This window comes from Myotis nattereri, assembly GCF_964212035.1.
Source record: "Myotis nattereri genome assembly, chromosome: 17".
NCBI classification, from domain to species: Eukaryota; Metazoa; Chordata; class Mammalia; order Chiroptera; family Vespertilionidae; genus Myotis; species Myotis nattereri.
The window spans coordinates 41,881,798-41,901,912 of record NC_138092.1 but is presented as its reverse complement, the minus strand read 5'-3'; the positions used below and the strand labels follow the sequence as shown (position 1 = coordinate 41,901,912).

Below are 20,115 nucleotides of genomic sequence, written 5' to 3'. Positions count from 1 at the left end.
CAGAGATGAGAGGAAGACTTGGATTTATACAAAGACCTCTGTTCTAAAGGCACAAGCACATGCTCCAGAATTTTGAAAAAAACTGCTGTCATTCTTTGTTTACAATAGCAAATAACTAGTTGTTTGCCTAATTTGTGATTACATGTTCAATGCTTGTCTCTTCCACTAAAACTATAGGATCTACTGGCACAAGGCCAGTGTCTGACTTATTTGCTGCTATATCGTTATTCCCTCGCACAGGGCCTAGCAGCCTGGGCTCTCAATGAATAAATAAGTGAAATGATTAGTCAAGTAAGTAAATAAAGCACAAGAGATTAAGAGATGCAGGGCAGGTATTTCTCTGTTTGATGATTACCCTGCTTCCTGTTTATAAGAAAACTACACAAACATATATTTGCAAATTAAACAAAATGAACAGAAAACCAGCAACCTGATATATGTGTAGCTACATCAGCAATTTAAGATGAGATACTTGGTAAACTCAGAATATATTCAGCTTGTAGAACCACAGGAGTGATCACATTCAAACCACATCTCAAAGTCAGTTAAATTAAAGCTCATTTTCTAATCATAATGCAAACCAGAACCCATTTCACAGATGAAAAAATTGTGGGAGCAGCCTACAGGCCAGAGTACAATTAATGCCAGACACAGAAGCTTTGAACGTTCATTCTTCAGCTGTGAGCTGCACGGACTACTACTCATTTGCAAATTCACACTTGGCAGACTTGAAAACTGGAATTTCAAAGTGTAATACCCAATTCCTTTTCTGTGGGCAAACTTCTAAGAAAGAATGGGTATTGAAGTTGAGACACATGAAAGGATACGCAAACAGTTATTTTCTATGAGCTGTCTTTACCCCTTTTCACGTTGATGGGGATAGCTACATTCCTCTTCAAAGCCAATTCCAATTGGGGACATAAAGTTAGGAAGGGCTTTTCAGGCATGATAGTCCTAGACATAAGAGCGTAACCAAGCGCACCTCCACAATTTAAAAAGGAGCGAGCCTACCCAACAATAAGAAAAGCAGAGTTACTTCTATATATGAAAAGCAACACCCGCCAAGTAGATGTGCCAACAAAACTCCAGTAATATTTTTCAAACAGAAGAAAACTTTCAGAATACCTTTTCAAAGCTATTGTTGTAACTTATTAAGATCTACCGAACTCCGTGGAGTGCCCTCCCCACCCCCCGCCCCCGCCTTCCTCCCTTCTGAGTACTAATAGATTAACTGAGGCACCGAAATGCTTGCCAAAAACCACATTAGGAGTGACAAAGGCCACTGGCCACTTTAAAACAAAAAGTGCCAAACTCTTTCAAACTTTTCCTGAGTTGGAGAGATAGGGGGAGACAGATGGGCATAGCTTTCTCTGCCTTTCTCTGAGACATCACCTACACCCTCCTACCGCACTCCGCCCCCAACATATTCATACTGGGAGGATAGCAAATGTGATACCCACCTGTCAATGCTTATTAGGCTCCTCAATGTTCAAAGACATAAGTGCTGAACTAGGCGGTCAGCCTTTGAGATCACTGTGTCTCCGACTCAAGGAAGTGGCTCCAGACTCTTTCAGCCTGAGATAATAGGGAGCTTATCATGTTTTCTTGCATAATTTCCCCTTGAAAGTTTTTCATAGCACAACAGAAAGAAGAAATTACACTACGTTACGTTCCAACAGTGGGAACGCTGGAAGCCCGCCCCCCTGACCTCACCCGACCCCTGTCCAAAGTCTTTGTGAAGATGGGTAAGTCTCTAGAAATGGAAAGCATCAAGGAATGTGCATAATTGTTTGAAGAAAATAGGATGATGGCTGCAATAGCTGCAGATGAAACATTCAGACTATTTTACCACTGAGTAATGCAATCATAGAGTAGAAATAAGTATGTTTATGTTTTATACCTACAAAAAGAAAAACTGCTTCTGAATAGCCAAAAAAAAAGCACCAAGTAACATTTCAGTTTATTCATGTCATTTTCGTTACGAAAATGTGCAAATCGAGCTTGCCAACATCACATAGGTGCTAAGGTGGAGGCCAAAGAGAGAAGGCTGAAATTATACTGTGACTTGCATTATTTTTCAACAATGGAACATCTTCATTGGTGTGAAAACAATAACCACACTCTATCAAAGTTTTTCAAGGCAGGAATCCAATTTCCCCCCAAATATTATAGGAAATCGAAATATTAACTTTCTAGATGTCACCAAGAAGTAAATATTGCTAAAAGTGTTATATAGCCTGGCTGACGTGGCTCAGTGGTTGAGCACCAACCTATGAACCAGGAGGTTAAGATTCCCGGTCAGGGCACATACCCGGGTTGCAGGCTCAATCCCCCATAGCAGGTGTGCAGGAGGCGGCTGTTCAATGATTATCTCTCATCATTGATGTTTCTATCTCTCTCCCCCTCTCCCTTCCTCTCTGAAATCAATAAAAAAATGTTTTTAAGCAAGTGTTATATAAAGTATTAAAAATATCCTTACAAACTTCTGGAATTCAGAAAAGCTGTTAATAGGAACAATTCACAAGGGAAAAGAAAGCACCAGTAAAAAATATTACATATTTTCCTTTAGAAACTGGTGAGCTTTCTGGGGACGGTTGCCTCATATCCCTTTTGTTTCTGTCCTACTCACCACTGGGGTCCAGCACAGTTGCATTGTGGACAAATGAGGACAAACAAACATCTGTGTATTAATAGAGCAAAATATGTGTCAGTAAATGTAAGTTTTAAAATATACTAATTTTTCATTCCCACAAATACAGAAAATTCAGTTCATAGGTATTTTTCAAAGAACATAGCATGAACCAAATAAATGGTTTACATTCTGACATAAAAAAAAAGAACTAAAATCTACACACTGTTATCAATGACTTCTCGAATTGGTAGCCCTCACTATCCCTGCCAGAGGTTCATCATTCCTTCCTTCTTCCTCTCTCAGGGGATACCTGTGCTTTTCAAAGGTCAATGAGTATAGTTATAACAGTGGGGCCTTGACTTACGAGTTTAATTCATTCCGAGACCGAGCTCGTTAACTCAAATTACTCTATCAACTCAATGCAAAAAATCGGCCGAGAGACAGCTGGTATCTCAAAAAACTCGTTAGTCGGGACACTCGTAAGGCAAGGCCCCACTGTACTCTTATTTCTATCCCCTTCTGCCACTCAGAAGAGCTTCCTTTCCAGGTATCCCTTCCCTTCTCAATGCAGTATCGTCAGTCACTATGACAGTATCTCTTTTAAGACTGTGGTTGCTGGAACCAGTCTACCTAAGTTCAACTCCTGATTCAGTTGCTACTGTTACCAGCTATGTGACCATAAAGAAGTTAAATAAGCTTTCATTGCCTTAGTTTCCCCATCTTCAAAATGGGCATGATAAGAGTACCTACCTCATAGGGATATTCTTAGAATTAAATGTTATTATATTTAAAGAACTTAGATTATCTGCCATCTAGTAACTGCTCAATAAATATTAGGACTATTAATGTTCTCACTGAAATTGTAGCCAGAGTGAAGCGGAAATGAATAAGGAGCCATGGGAAAGTGATAAAACTGTGTAATATTCTTTACAGAAAAAGGCAGAAGGAGCTGCCAAGGGACAAAATAAGAACACTTAATGTGCTCCCACAATTAGTGAGGCCATTTGCTTTTTGGAGAACCTGTCAGTTTTCCTGAATCATATCCTGTTCCCTGAACCTTTGATTAGTCATGTGTACATTCAGAGCTGATTTCTGTGCTTGTTGACGAGTCTTGCACAACATCATCAAAGGTTTATTATCTCTAGGGACTGAGAACACTTACAGTGTGCAGGAAGGGAGTCCTGTGATCTACTTTAAAACAAAACGAGTGGCATTAATGATTAACTCATAATCTTCATCAATTTTTTAAAATAAGTCTTTATATACTATATTCTCTCCCTCTCCCTCTCCCCCCCCCCTCTCTCTCTCTCTCTCTCTCTCTCTCTCTCACACACACACACACACACACACACACACACACACACAATTTGTTCCAGGATTGGAACAAAATAAATATAGGTAGGTCTCCCTGGATCAGTACTGAAAACATCACTGTAATGATGCCATTCTGTTTTTTTTTTTAATCAACTAACACATGGGACCTGAATAGATCCACATCCTTCTACACCCGACAAATAATCAAATGGTTCACTTTTTGGAAAAGTGTTAGCATGCATTAAAAAAAAGAACATAAATTTCAATGTACTTCTGTATCAATGATTTTCCAATAAGTTATCAATTTCTACAAGAAGGAATAAAATGAACTAGCACATGCTACAGGAACTTATAAGTACATATTATACCTGAGAGTCTCTTTTGAAACGTATTATCTAGATAAATGTTGAAAAAATTAAGCAACTGGAAAGACAGTTTTGCATTTATGACTTTAAGATGCTAATTCTATCTGTGTTAAGAATGAATACTCTAAAAACAAAATAATTATTCATAAAGCCCACCTTAATTCTCTTAAAGAATTAAGAGAGCCAAAGACTGTATTTCTCTGGGAATAAAAAGCTATTTATGTTTTCCTCTTGGACCTATTTTAAGGAATTTGGTTATGAGGCTAGAGAGTCCCTTCTCAGGGAACACTCATCATGGAAAAATCCAAGTGCGTTTTTTTAATTACTTAATCTGCTAATAAAAATGATAATAAACCGGGGAAAAAAAACACACCACAAAACAAAAACCAGAACTTGCTGTTAGCCAAATTATTTCTCAAAAGGCACCGTGGGCGGAGCCTCCGTAGAAAAGCTGTGATCGTCTCCCACAGTAAATAGGAGCGAGTGTGCTCCCTTCCAAAGTATTGGCCAATATCAGTTTACCCGATAAAACAACTTCTGAAAACACATTCTGATGTTCGCAGAATTCCCACTTTGGCGTGTTCCTCTTATTTCAGAGAACACTCTTTATTTGGTGTAAAAATGTGAATTATTCGTTCCCCCGGCCCCCAGGTCTGATGTCGCCTCCTCTGTCCCGTGGCGCTAAGCGCTGACTATACGTGGAGTTTAAGGAAAAGACCGTGTAAACCGACTCTCTTTCAGGGGTTATGGCAATTAGACTTGCTACCTGATTTCCCACAGTGGAACAACGAATGATTTTAGGCCCTCGGGACACATGCGAGTGTTGTTCTCAGGCCTGCCAAACGGATGGTTAGAAAGATTTAAAGTCTTTGAAAGACACGGCACAGTATAATTATCACAATGTCCTTGCGCGCTTCACACACGCCAGCGATGGGCTTGGAGCTTCTCTACTGAGAACACTCCTGTCATTTCAAAGGTAAGACTATTCTTACTTCCCAATCAAACCCCGTTTCATTCATGAGTGTGGCCGATTGCAGCAGTGGCAACGATGGGCAATGTTTTGCATGATCAGGTAGCCAGCGTCTGGAAGGCAAGACTTGCCCAAACATCTCGAAGTGAAGTCAATGTAAATGGTTCTAACAAGATCTGGGGCTCTCCACAGGACAAGTTAGCAAGACTCTGAGAAGAGGGAGGAAGCCAGTGTGTTAGAAACATATGGTCGGTAGGAAATTTCTGGAAACTTTCACCTAAAGGGACCCAACGTAAAAGTGAAAGATAAAAGTAAAAAGATAATAATAGCTCTCGCCGATGTGGCTCAGTTGGTGAGGCATCGTCCAGTGTGCGCCGGAAAGGTTGCTGGTTCGATTCTCAGTCAGGGTTATGCCCGGGTTTCGGGCTCCATCCCTGGTCAGGGGCGTGCAGGAGGCAGCTGGTCATTGTTTCTCTCTCACTGATGTTTCCATCTCTCCCTTTCCCTTACTTTCTTCTCTAAAAACAATAAAAATATTTAAATAGTAAGAATTCACAACAAAATAGATTTTTATTAAATTCTCTAGTAACTACCAATTGACTAGTATTTCCTCTAGTCATTATAAGGATGCCAGGAAAAGGGAAGCTAGGCTCCGGGTCTGGGCAGAGACCAGGCCATGCGTGGGTTGTGTGTGGAGGAAGTTACATGCGGAGGGAGGCGCATTCCCGCCCTCAGGCCAGCGGGGTACCATTTAGTACATGACTGCTGAAGTACCCTGGAGACCTGCGTGAAGGAATGCAGCTTCCGAAGGTGCTTAACCTGCAAGCAGCGAGGCTCCGGTGTAGAAGTGATATTCTATTAGTCCTTTCTATTTCATAAACCAAGCGCCCCCAAATGCCGGTGAAAGGAAGCTCCTTTCAGGTGAAAGAATTCTGTTCTGACAGGAAATATGCAGGTGACAATTTTAATCAGCAGTTTCTCCTTCCGGCTTGTAGACGGTCCAACAAGTCTAAGTTCATCATTCCAGTGGGCGGCAGTCATGGATGGAAACCCGTCAGGCCAGCTCTTAGGGTGCATGGCACCCGCGGCATCTTTAAGGGAATGTGCTAACTTGAACGAATAAAAGTAGGCCCCAGAATGATTCAGCCTTAGAGGAAAAGCCTGCCTCTGCACCTCCCAGCCTTCCTCTTCCTTTCCCACCCCCTGGTCTTCCCTTCTTCAAGTACAACAGAAAGTGTTTCCATTACAGAGCCTCAGAATGCAGGCTGGGGTGTGGAGTGAGAAGGGAGCCAGGCAGGCTCCAGCACAGGCTCTATGAGGACTTCAGCAAGGCCTTTGGCTCTGAATCTGGTTCCTCATATGTGCAAATGGGAATGACAACATATAACCGTTCGAAGAGGAAAGAATGTAACGCACACAGAACGCTTAGCTTATTATGACTGTCACTATAGGTTCTCTCTTCAAAAAGTAGCAGCATTTTAAAAGGTGATAAATGGATAAGTCAATTACCAATATGCCTTCACTGTTGACAGACTGGCACCAGGAGGAGGAATATTTTGGGTAAGATTCTTGTTGCTATCTCATAAATCATATATAGTCAGTCAGTCGCCAACTCTGACTATCAATGAGGCTCTTCTTGACACAGGACACATAATCATAGCCTTAAAAAAATCTATATTTTAAAAGTTTAAAAGCTTTCTTCCCAAACCAGAGTTAAGTGATACAGCTGAACCTGTCAATAGCTCATTTCTTTCCACCTCAGCTCTGCATTGCACTAATTTTATCAGCAGATATCCAGACACAAAGAAATCTTCAACTCTGACTTTCCTCTACACCAATCCTTAAAAATTGCTTAGTGGGAAAATATAACCCTAACATTTATTCCTTAAGCAACAAGGAGAGAGAAATGTACATTCTATGCTACCTAATATTTCCAAAAAAGAAAAGTTTTAGGAAAATCTGAATCAATAATTATTGAGAGTATGGTCACAGTAGACTTTTACATATACACATTCAATACTGTAAGTTTTATAATCAAGCCCGCAAAAGTAGTTTTCCTTAAAATAAGAAAGCTAAAGCATTAGTAAAGATGGCAAAACCAAGTAAATTCAAATGTTGCCATACACAATTTTTATTATCAGGGATAATACCAGCACAGGTCATTATAAAAATTGTTCTTTAAGCAGAATTCTCACTGACAGTATTATAAACGGGATGTATAAAAGATTCTCCAAGTGTCAAACTAAATGAGCAGTTCTACAAGGTGGATGACTGAAGTTTTAATCTGACACATTTTGCATTCTTAATTAAGTGGTTTTCTTCTTCATTTTCTAGGCAATGCACCAGTAGCATCATCCTTGTGCATGAAAAATGATGTACATGTTCCAACTGATAGAAAAGCTCTACGCTGTCCTCACATTCCCACCATAACGGATCCATAACATCTTGCCTTGCAAGAGGGTAGTGATAGTAAGCTACAAGTGACAATGTTCTACATCTACTGGTGACCTAAGAGGGCAGCCACACTCAGCCCTGGCACAGACCAACCACTGGTGAAAAAGGCCCAGGTGCTTTGATGGCTGGTATATGGATTCAACCTTTGATTCTATCCATGTCCCTGCCACATTGGAAGCGCGGTGAGTTAGGAAGCAGCGTCTTAGAGAACCTGGCTTACATCCTACCACCTGAATGGGACACAGCACCCACACAAGCAACGTTTTAAAACCTGGGGCATAGTAAGTGCTCAATAAATGTTCCTGTGTTCATTAGAAGTAAAACTTGGGCTAGCATTCGAGCATTCTGCAAGCAGAACCTTGACCTTGTGCGTATAACCCACACCACCCTCCAACGAGGCTGCAAATCTATAAAGACCTTTCCTTGGGGGGGTGTGGGGGCTGGGCCTCCGTGGTTGATCTTCTCTTGAATAAATCATATCATCATAAGCCTTCATGCAATACACTGATAATTTGGGGAAAAGTGCTGTCTAAGGCTTGAATTATCGGAATAATGAACAAATCTCCACGTCTAATTGAACTCAGCCCGAGCACAGGCTCAGACTCACAGCAAACCCGGGGAAGCATTTCCAGTAGAACGCGGGCAGGCCAGATGTTCTGGAAGCAGAACGCGGTCATTATGCACATGCCAGCTCCTCCTCCCTCCACCCCAGGCCAAGACCCTTTCAGCAGCACGAGGCCTGGCTAACATATGCCTCTGGCTGCATCCCCGCGTGGCATCCCGGGACCCACTCGAACATTTCAGCAATTTTCAACAAGCTCCACTGACAGGGACCATTAAACTGAAGCCAAAGACACACGCAGGGAGGACACGCTAATTATGAGAGAACACCTTGGTCCACATGACCCAAAAGACCTCGGGGTGGGTGACCCACAGGCCATTTACCACTTTTGGTGAAACCATACCTACACTTCACAGGCCATAGCATGAGCTCAAGTTAGACAGGATCCATCTCATAGATCGTAAAGTACGAGGTGATGTGGTCTCTAAGTGTAGGGAATGGTAGTGCCAATTTTTTACTGCGTTTCTGCAGTGGGGAATCGTGTGTGTGTGTGTGTGTGTGTGTGTGTGTGTGTGTGTGTGTGTGTTTCTGTCTGCCTGTGTGTGTTCCAAAGGAGAGAAACGCAGAAAGCTCTTAGATGGGGCACTGCCCTCCCTAAACCCCATCCTGACATAATCACTGCACCCCACACACCTAGGAATTCATCAGAGGAAGCAGCCCCTTTGAAATGAAATGCTCCCTGGGCAAGACCTGAAAGTCACTTACACCTTTGGATGCGCTATGTGGCTTTTATCAAAAGGCTTCTTTCCCCTTAATTAAAGGAGCGCTAGTTTTCTTGGGGGAATTAGACATGTAATCTTGCAACAGGGAGTACTTCCCTGGAGAGAAGGGATAAAGTAGTAAGGATCTCAGAAAACCAGAGAAGAGCACAGTAGTGCTCTAGGGACAGTTGCCCTCTGGGTAGGGAAAGACACGTTGAAAATAAAATAAGCGGCTTCCAATGACACACTTTACTCTCTGTAGATTTTTGTCTGGGTGTGTTAGCAATTTCACACACTGAGTATCATTTTCTCTATTCTTATATGGGTGTAAAAAGTTACTAATGCCTGGTCTAAAGTAATCCTTCTAGGAATTGCTATCTCTCTCTCTCTATCATCTATCTATTTATCCTTCTACCTACCTCTATCTATTTATCTATCATCTATCTATCTATCTATCTATCCATCCATCCTTCTATCTATCATCTAGCTATCCATCCATCCATCCATTTTTTCTATATCTGTCTGCCTGTCTATTTGTCTATCTATCTTTCTATCTCTCTATCATATATTTGGATAAACAGATTTGGGGTCATTTTTTTCCTAGTGAAATCCACAGAGGGATTGGGCTCATCATGCAGACTTTCCTGCCCTGGAAATGCAGTGAGAAGTCCCTGTTTGTGCTGGAGTCACTGTGTCAGAACACGTGGCTGCACCTCAGCAAATGTCAAGCTTAAAAACAGAAGCAGACGTAGTCGATAGGGCTGGCCAATGACACTGCGAGCTGAGAGCATGGGTGATTTATTAGTTGCTATCAGCTAACCAGCTCCTCTGTATTTGATCTGTGTATTTATTCGTCCTCGGTATTATGCAAGCATGTGTTGTTCTATTATGGAAACTGTTTTCTCAACCTCTGCCTTGGTTTTTTACATGAGAATACAATAAAATAACTTGAATTGTGATTACTTTTTTAAATAAATCCTGCAACTGGAATTGAATTTCACACTGCATTTCAACCTTGAAAGGAACATAAATCTGAAACTAATATAAAAAGTGCACAATTTTCCACATTCAGGTTTACGTTTTAGCAACAGAAAAGAATAACTTTTGTTTATCTCTGAAAACAGCTTTCTTCATCTAAACAAATGAGCAGAATCGGTTTGAGAAAAACCTGTTTTGGTTTCTCAGATACACACACACATTCCAATTTCCTCCGGCACAATGACTTTTATGCAAATGCATCCCACACAATCTCCTGACCTCTTTTACCATCACACTGGGACAATGACAGTTCCATAATTGCAATGGTACATATCTGGTGTATTTGATTTTAAATTGCAAAGTTGGACTCTGGCCTATTGAAACGAAAATCCTTGTGATTCTTTGTTAATTCCAAACCCATCAGGTTATTATTTCCTACCAGTAAAAAAAAAAAAAAAAAAAAAAAAAAAAAAAAAAAAAAAGAAGAAGAAGAAGAAGAAGAAAAGGAAAGAAAAGAAAAAGGTAGGTGAGGTTAATTATTCCATTTTTATTTCCTTGCCACACACTTTTGCCAGCGTGGCTCCTTGCAGTGTTTGCTGTGACCCTCCCCCACACCTGGATTTTAGTTCTTAACCCGGATCCTTTCATCCGTAACATGGATAATGAGAAAACTCCAAAAATGTTCCTTGGGGGAATGTTACACTGAAAGTTACCTAGGACCCGGCCCCACGTGTGTTTCTCTGCTCACCATGGAGACAAGAGATTCATTGACTGCTCTCAGCCAATTGGAAACCCAAATATGAAAACAGCATTATGGAATTCAGACAGACTATTCTGCTTCACTTCTAGCAGATGCAGGCCGGAAAAAAAGCCAGGACAATTCAGCTTTTGACTTTGAACCAGTAAAGCTGTGAACACCTCACTTACAAATACATATCATATCCTAAGAGCAGTGGCAGTGCAGGTGTGGGGAGTCCCGCAGAGGAGGCGGGGTGGGGCAGGGGGTGGGGGGCGGGGGGGTAGGGGGGGGTTTCGCAATCAGCTGGCCAGGAACCTCTGGGCCATTCTGAGCCAAGAATAAGCGAAACTGGAAATCGGAAATATCGCCCATGTCTTACTTGTTCCTTCTCACCTTGAATGTCTACTGCTAAATGGTTTTTCATTATATTTTTTTATTGGACTTTTTCAAAAAAAGTTTGGGATCTTTTAAAGGGAAGACCAAATTGCAATGCATTTTAAAGGGGTTTCTTGAAAACATTTTCCACTTTATTCATTAGCCCACTGTTCATCCTACAAATACTTATTGAAGACTGACTGTGTAAATATCAACTGACAAAAATTTGTAGAGTTGCGATGCAAAGGCATGGAATTAGAGGAATAGGATCAGCTGTAATAAAGTGGTTAGCTGAGAAACACTGTTCTTGCAGTACAGAAATGGATATGGCCACAGATACAGCCCCTTTTTACCTTGCAACACTGATTGTAGCTCTCCAGGCATTTAGTGCTAACCTCACTTTAAATACACTTTCACACACTAAGAGAAGATTAAGAGCAAGCTGCAGTTTCATTTTATTGTTTTAATTTCCCAGGCCAATTTTGCTTCATCATGAAAATTTCTGGGGGGAAATCAACACAGTACTTCAGAAATTTTTGCTTGAAGAAATGAGTAAGATTTTCTTTAAAAAACTTCTTTTTGAAAAAAAAAAAAAAAAAAAAAAGGTTCTCAGGAAAATAATACTGCCAGAGAAATGAATACAGCTTTGCTTGTTTTTGTAGCCATCGTTAGCAATAGACATGAAGGTATTCTTTTTTTTTGAGTCCATATGGAAAGATCATCAACACATTCTGCCTCTGGGTTCTTTGCCAAAATACCATAACCCACAAGCCTTCTACCTTAAACATAAAAGGAAAGGTGTTGTTCTGGTCAAATAAAGAAATAATTTTTACTAGCATACGTCTAATGTTAAAGCTGCCTAAATCCTGCCAAATACATTAAAACAACATCTGTAAAACAGATTTTCATTAAATTGATCAGTTTAAAGTTAAGCAGCTAGGCAGATGATGCTTTTATGCTCACCCTTAACCTTTAACCTTTAACCTCCTTTAACTGGAATGAGGACACACACTTCTTTTAGGTAATACAGCAAGAGGTAGCCTATTCAAATCAAACTGACACATGACCACGTTTAAAGTGTTGTCAATCAATATGTTGACAATAACAAGAAAAGCTGAATTCTCACAGCTCTGCATTTGTCTTATAACTGCTACTTGTCACTTTCCCATAAAGTCTAACTAATTCCTGAAGCAGAATGATGTAAATTAAGCTCTTAATGAAAATAAATTTTACGTAGACTATTGTCTAGTCATTAACTCAGAAACTATTTTAAGCCTAATTTTAATATTTTAGCCAAATTACAAACCATCATTTTTTTCCAGGCCCTGGCCAATTTGTTAGCTTCTCATTTAAAAGCAATTAATGTTACTTATGAAGCAATTCTATTTTGCTCACACAAGCTGACCAAGCTTGCTGAAATCCCCATTACTGCACTTGAAAAGCCTCTCTCTCTATCTGATGCACACTGTCTTTGGTCTTTGTAACTCGTTTTAGAAATGGCATCTTCAACACATTGCTATTCTGGAGGACTTGTGCAGTTACCAGAAATAAGGAATGCCCCTTGAAGGATGATGCAAAAAATATAGTTCAATGGCCCCATATCAAACTGCAACAGCTCAAATATTTCTCTGTTCAATCTTCTTTTAATTCAAGGTAAGTTTGTTCAAAGTGTGTTTGTTTGGTTGCTGACCACTTTAGACACTACAGTATTAGGGAACTTGAGTATTTAAGAGATAAGCAAATAAAGAAGAGTTGGGGGACATTTTTGTATATGACATAACATTTTAAAGGTAAGAGGACAAATATACCCTTTGGTTCTGACACTGAAAGTTCTCTCTGCTTGAAAGCCCTCTTTATAAACAAGGGTTTATCTCCTTGGGTTGTTAGCCATTCAATGACAATATCCAACTCTCCCTTCAAAGGAGCTTCCAGACCAGCTCTGGCACCCAGCAAATTGCTCTGCAGACAGTGAGGGATGTCAATTCACACCCGTGGAATGAATGGAAAAACTTAAAACACACATGTCTACATAATCACCAAACAATTAGATTAAATCACCTTTCCGGATACAATAAACCATGCCGCTCTACCTCTCTGGAGCTTCCCACGAGATTAATAAAACAGAAAAATTTGTACATTTATGTCTTCTTTTTACAACATGTTCATTTCAAGTGTTAGAGGGGCTGCGTGAATATAAGCCCAGTTCATGAATATTCTATCTAGCTCCCAGGGTTGAGATCTATTATTTATACAAACTTAATGTTTGTTTGGTTTTTTTTTCTCTCCTCGGTATTCTAAAAGTTTTAATAGGTCAGGTAGCAACAGGGGAAAAAAAGTTGACAATTGAACGGTTGTCAACCATTGCTGTAAAATCTATGAATTATAATACAATTAATTCGTTGGATTATATTTTCAATACCATCAACTTAGAAGCTTTCCAGCTTACATCAAAGCCTGAACTCCCCTCAAACCCAAATCTAATGCTTTCATTATTGATCCGCGGAGCGCCAGCATCACAGGAACAATGTTACAAATTCTCCCACCACGTCTTCCGGATTTTATGCTCCGTTCATCAATCTAGAATTGGAACTTCAAGAAACAACCTCAACAAACAGTGCCAGGCCAACCCAGATAAATAATTCCTGCACGCGCTCTAGACCACAGTCTGTTCTGCTCCTTGTGTGTTTATAGTTTGAAGCAGTATTAGAAAAGCCATAGGTGTTACAATCACTGGTTGACTCCTGATAGTATAGTTACCCCTGATTTCTGGTATAAATCAATAGATAACACTTGCAAAATGGATTTTGTAATCATATTTAGAGCTTGTTACAATGACAAATGGTTTGCAATATTTTCTGAATTTTAATGTCCTCTAGACAAAAGAAGTTCTTAATAAGTTACCCAGTTATTCATCATAGAAATGAATCTGTTCCACGTGTTACATGAACCAAGACAATCAAGCCAAACCAGTCCACCAGCTGCCCCAAACAAATTAACCAGTCATCAGGCTCCACAAAAAGTCAAGACAAGTTGTGCAATCAATGGTGTTCCTCACTTGCTTGTATTCATTACATCAGCATCAGATAAAAGTATTATTGGCCTTTGAATGAACATTTGTATCCCTGCCACATCCACTGAGGGGATAAAAACATTACTAGCTGGGAAAAATCATGCAAAACAACAACAGTGTTAAGAGGACTTTCAGCTGATGCTAAGGGAGAGTGCGTTCACACAATACTACTAGGCACTTAAAAGAAAAAGCAGAAATGCACACACAGAGTCACCTTGTCCCCAAACAAAAGGTGACACGAGGCAGCACTATTTTTGTCCTGGCTCCCTGTAACCATTCACACTTAGCCATGAGTGGTACACTATGCTTTAAAAAAAAAAAAAAAAAAAAAAAAAATCAAAACACAGCATTGTTTTGCATATGAAAATACTCAGAAAAGCTATTTTATTTGGGAGAAACCAGTAAAGCAATCCATGCCACTGTGATAGATAGAACAGGGACGTATGGCCAATCTTTCAAATAAATTCTCCCGTTGCTAGATTTCAACGTAACATGTATTACCATTCAGCAGACACTGTGTCCCTTGCCCCGCTATTTTTTTTTTTTTGTCTTAACTTGCAGACTTGTGCTCCAAGCTCTGAAACAGTTAATTCCCTCCCCACCCCTGTGCCAAGGGAGAGGGATGTCAGCCTTACCTTGTAGAGCTTCAGGGCCGCCTCGTGCCTGTGATTGGTGGTGTGCAGGCGTAACTTATCCACACTGTTGGTGTAGTAGTCGCAGGCATTGCACTTCAGGTGGACGGGGTTGCCAATGGCGATGCACTTGAGCCTCCACTCGTTGCTTTTGCCTCCTTCTTTAATGTGAGCCACCAGCTGGTACTTCTGCATGTGTTTGTCGGTCTTGCAGTGGAGCTGGAAGTTGGCTTTGAGCTGCGTGTTGTAGTTACAGAGCTTGCACTGGTAGATATCTCCAATTACAGCCCGCCACTCCTCTTCAGGGAGAGCGCGCTCGCTGCTCACATGCACGCTCAGGGCCTCCAGGCTGTCGGAGGTGAATTTGTTGCACACAGCACACTGGAATAGCTTCAGTGTCGGGTCACTGATATAAGGTGACAGCTCTCCTGCAGTAAGGAGGGACAGGTCATCACCCATTAGCTGACCACTGGCAAGCCGGATTTCAGGCGGCAGCTCATTATTTACTACAGGAAGAAAAAAATTAAGAGGAAAAATAGACACTAGAAAACACAGCACACACAAAGGAATCTGTAAAACAAAAGTCTTGACCGGGAATGTGCTTTCTCTAGAGCTTAAACCCATAAAAAGCTATAATAGGATTGAATCGGGATCAATTACAATCATCCCTTTCAACTTCTAAATGCCCTCACCAGATAGCTTTAATTACTCCTACTGGGCATGATGTCATTCTGAAATTTGTATTTTCGAGGGCAAGGGAGGTGATCGATACCATAACAAACAGCCACGTGCTGGCGATGGAAGAGCCTAGATAAACTTACATAAGCACTAATTGCTATTTCGCAATTTGTCTGTAGCCTGATGAGATCTGGCTAATACTGTAGGCGCGCCGGGAATCTCTTGCCAAATACCCGGGATAAGGTAACGGTGTGACTGTTAGCAGTTTAATTACCTTCCATCACAGACACGGAAATAGTTTTCACTAATGTTTCATTAAAAATAACGGTCTACCCTTTAGAAGCACAAGTTTGATATTTGAGGGAATAACTGCCAAAATCAAAGCTATAAACCTTGCAAGGGTTACAGCTAATAATGGCAGGCAACTCGGGCGCATGCGCGCTTGTTCATCGAGCTGCTGGATGAAGACAAAGTTGGCTAACTCCTCTCAGGCTGCCCTGGACCCCTTAACGGCTTCCTCTATGGAGTTAATTCAGGTTTGAAGCGAAGCCAAGTGGTTTGATTATCAGCTGAGAGAGATATGTCCCCGGTGCGTCTGCACTCACCACTTCATCTGGGCGCATCCCACCAACTCAGCATGTGATGCGGAGCTAACGGGACTGGAGAAAGGCAGTAACTACTAACCGAGTCCGGGGGCCAGGGCGGCCGCCGTGGCCGGGTCCAGCGGGAAGGGGCTGAGCATCAGCTGGGGGTCGGCCGGGTTCTCCAGCTTCATCCCGGTCAGGCCGATGTTCTGGGCCAGGTAGTACTGATAGAGCTCGGCCTCGGCCGGGGCCAGGCCCAGGTGCAGGTTATGCTGGATCTGCTTCATGTTCTGCTGCAAGAGCATCATGTTGTGCATGTGCTTTTCGCTGGTCATGTGAATCCGGAGGTTCCTCGCCACGTTGGTTTCGTAGTCACACACCTCGCAGCGCCAGGTGGGTTTCTGCTTGGGTTTGGACGGGGAGGGCGTCCCGCAGCCGCTGAGGCTGGCGTTGGGGGCGGGCGCGGCGTGGCCGAACACCTGCTCGCCGCTGCCGTTCTGCAGGTTCTGCACGTTGTTCAGGTGCTTGTCCGACTGCATGTGGATGCTGAGGTTGCCTTTGGTCGTGGTCGAGTAGTTACACACCTCGCAGCGGAAGGGCTTGTAGCCGCACGTGTAGCTCTCGCCCCGGGCGAGCCGGGGGTGCGGCTGGCCGGTCTTACAGTACACGCACGAGCCGCCGGGCTCGGGGTGCTTCTCCTTCATGTGGGCCTCCAGGGTCTGCTGGTATTTGTAGTGCCAGTTGCACTTGGGACACTTGAGGGTCTTGCAGGAGTTCCTGGAGTGCATCATGGTCATGTGGCCGCCCAGAGACCGCGAGGACCCCAACACCGTGTCGCACTTGGGACACTCGATGCCGCTGCCCGGGGAGCCGTCCCCTCCGGGCCCCGGGGTGCCGGGCGCGCTGGGCGCGAAGCCGTGCTGGTGGGGGGGCGCCGCGCTGTCCTCGTCGCCCCGGCCCGGGTCGCCGGGGTGGGCGGCCGCGGCGCCCTCTTTGCTGGCACCTGCTTCCGCCAAGTCCTTGGCACCGAGGCCGTAGGGATGGGCCCGGACGGCCGCCGCCGGCTTCTTCTTCTCCGGGTCGTCGGGGCCCAGCGCGGAGGAGGACGGGGGGCCCTTGTCGATGAATTTGAGCACGCTGGAGGATAAAGGAGAAATGCTTTGGTTTAAGAGAGGGAAATCTTTGCTCCCAATGCTATCGGTGAGTTCGCCTAACCCTTCCTCGTCGTCCAGGTCGTTGGAGTAGGCGTCCTCCTCGTCCTCGTCGCCGCCCGCCTCGGGGGGCTCGCGTTTGACGGGGCACTCGCCGCCCGGGGGCCCCGCGGGGCTCCCCTGGGGCCGTTCACAGTTGTTCTCTGGGTCTTTGCCCTCGGACATCTTGCTGGACTCCGACGACGATGGGTGGCTGAGGGAGACAGAGGTAATCGGGGTGTTCACGACGAGACTAGACAGCCCCCCCAGGTTCACGTCCGCCTTTGGCATCGGGGTGACCCCCAGCGGCTGCTCCGCGGGCCCCGCCGCCAGGCCCGGGCCGCCTTTCAGGAAGGCGAAGCCGGCCGGCAGCGAGTCGCCGTTCTCCACGTGGAAGGCGCTCCAGAGGCCGCGGAAGGTCGGGTCGGGGCCCATGAGGTTTGTAGTAGAAAAATGGGGATACACGGAAGTGGATTTTTTTGGTTCCAGAAAGCTGATGAGAGGTTCTTTGTCTTTGCCGATCCCCTGTATGATGGCGGAGACGCACTTGTTGGCGAGCAGCTTCTGCTCCTCGTCGTTGAGGGTCATCCGGTGGTCGTGCACCGCGTGGGTGACGAAGGACCTGATGTAGCCGAAGGACAGCTTGCACAGGAAGCACATGAGCACGGGCTTCCTCTTGCCGTCGCTCACGCAGCCATCGAACTTGGACAAGTCCACGTTGCTGGGGACATCTTTGGACACACAGGAGTTTTTGGCCGAGCCGTCACTGGTGAGATAGTCTTTCTCTCGCTTGTGCCGGAGATCGTAGACACGGAAGCTGTGCAACACAGGCCCGACGCCTGCGAGCGCTGAGGTATTTGGGAAAGCCGGGTCGGCTGTCAATGGTTTCCCGAGGGATGAAGCGATATGGAACGTGTTGATGATCTGCGGGTAGAAGGGCAGCGGGGCGGCGGCGGCGGCGGCGGCGGCCGGCTCGCCCTGGTCCCCGGCCGCGGCCAGCGAGTCCAGCAGCCGGGCCGCCGAGAAGAGCTGGCCCTGGGCCCCCGGCGGGGCGGCCGGCCCGCGCGCTTTGGAGTCCTCGATGATGTAGGCCGAGCCGTCGGGCTGGTAAACGATCTCCCCCGTGAGGTTCTCCACGTCGCTGTCCTCCAGCTCGCTGGCCTCGCTCTCGTTGTCGTCCCGCAGGACGGGCAGGCGGGCGTTGGGGCAGTGGTGCTCCATGTACTTCTGTAAACTGGGGAAGGCGGCGGCGCATTCGTGGCAGGGGATCTCCTTGGCCGCGGCCACCTGCGCGGCCGCATGCTCGCCGCCCAGGCCCCGGCCCAGGCCCAGGCCCAGCGAGCCGTCCTGGGCGCGCGGCTCCGGGGCGCTCAGGTTGCCATCGGCGGAGCTGCTTTCCCTGTCAGGCTCCATGCCTGCCCCTGTCTCTGGCACCTCATTATCCGGTTGTGTCGCTGCGCACAGCTTTGACGTGCTCTGCCCATTTTCCTGCCTTGAGATAGGAGGGGAGTCACAGGTTTCCATGGCAATCGCTACATGGGGATCTCATTTCATCCAGCCTGTCAGGGACCTGGGTAAAAAATAAGGTGAGAGAAGGCATTTTTATTAAATAATGACACCGCTCACTAATAGCCCATCACTAATTTACGGCAGCTGTAAACTTGACTATCTGCAAAGGTGAGGGGGGGGGGGGGTCGCTAAAACCAGCGCACCTATCTATCACACACAGACTTTGTGTAAATGGAGCAGAATCATGCGGAGAGCTATCACAGCCGGGCCTCCACACCCTAGGTGTTTCTGAAGTCGCCATGGGCATTCATCATAAATCTGAAATTCATATCAGTGATCCGTACTTTTTTCATTCCCCTTTCCTGAAAATGTCTATAATCGACGTAAAGGCTTTAAAAGCCCCTTGTCCGTGACAGACACGGAAATGGCTTTCACCTACGAAGGCAGGAATAAAAAGAACAATGCAAATAACTTGTAATTTTTTAATATTTACCTTTTACTTTCTCAGGGGGGATGAGTAGGGAAGGGAGACCAACCATAAAGGAACCTTAAAATGAGAAATATTACAGTCCTAGGCAGCACCGACCACACTCTGCTCTGGCTTTCATTTTGCCAGTAAATCAGCTTACTACAAATCTTCCCTGTGCAAAAGCTCTCAGCAGGTATCTGGCTGGCCCTGATTAAGCACCAATCACAATTCTTCCCCACACTTCAGTCACCTCAATGGGCAGCAGAACAGAAATTAATATTTACTGCAGCCAGGCCTATCATCCTAGGGGACGATCACATTCACTCCTTTTTTTTTTTTTCCCCCACTGCAATACGTAATGAACACCATTTCAAATACCATTTTGATGTTATCAATCCTGGTGAGTTGCCCATCTCTCAACTATTGCCTCAATCAGCATCTCCCCTGGCTTAACAAATCATACGCAAGCACGACTGATGAAAATCCTCCCATCATTTTTTTAGATTTAATTTTTCAGTGTTTTTTTTTTTTTTTTTTTTTTTTTTGCAGCCAGGCATCTTAGACCATAAACTCCCTTTGTTGAGAGCAAGATGCACCCTCCGTAAAGCCATCTCAGGTTCCGGCAGCAGGGTCAGGTAGCAGGGGAAAATTGAGTATGTATTGGTAGCAATGCATGCCCTTCTGTGTGTGAGTGTGTATGCGTGTGTGTGCGTGTGTGCCCACATACGTGTATGTATGTGCCCACCTGTGTGTGTGTGCCCACAAACCTCAGCTACTGTAATAGCAACTCAATTACAGTTTAAGCTTCTGAGTCCTGCAGCTCTCTGGGTTTG

The 20,115-nt window shown here is 44.3% G+C and overlaps 1 protein-coding gene across 2 annotated transcripts in view; it reads right to left on the bottom strand.

The window, feature by feature from the left end:
• Window positions 1–18,828, bottom strand: part of ZFHX4 (zinc finger homeobox 4) — a gene marked incomplete at its 5' end in the record, with an annotated part of 160,974 nt that extends 142,146 nt beyond the window's left edge. The window contains 2 exons of one of the 2 annotated variants that reach the window (XM_081111535.1): window positions 14,856–15,358; window positions 16,215–18,828. In XM_081111535.1, the coding sequence (XP_080967661.1) occupies window positions 14,856–15,358; window positions 16,215–18,828 (3,117 nt within the window). The remainder of the gene's footprint in view (window positions 1–14,855; window positions 15,359–16,214) is intronic. The other variant, XM_081111536.1, reaches the window with a different exon arrangement.
• Window positions 18,829–20,115: the final 1,287 nt, after the last annotated feature.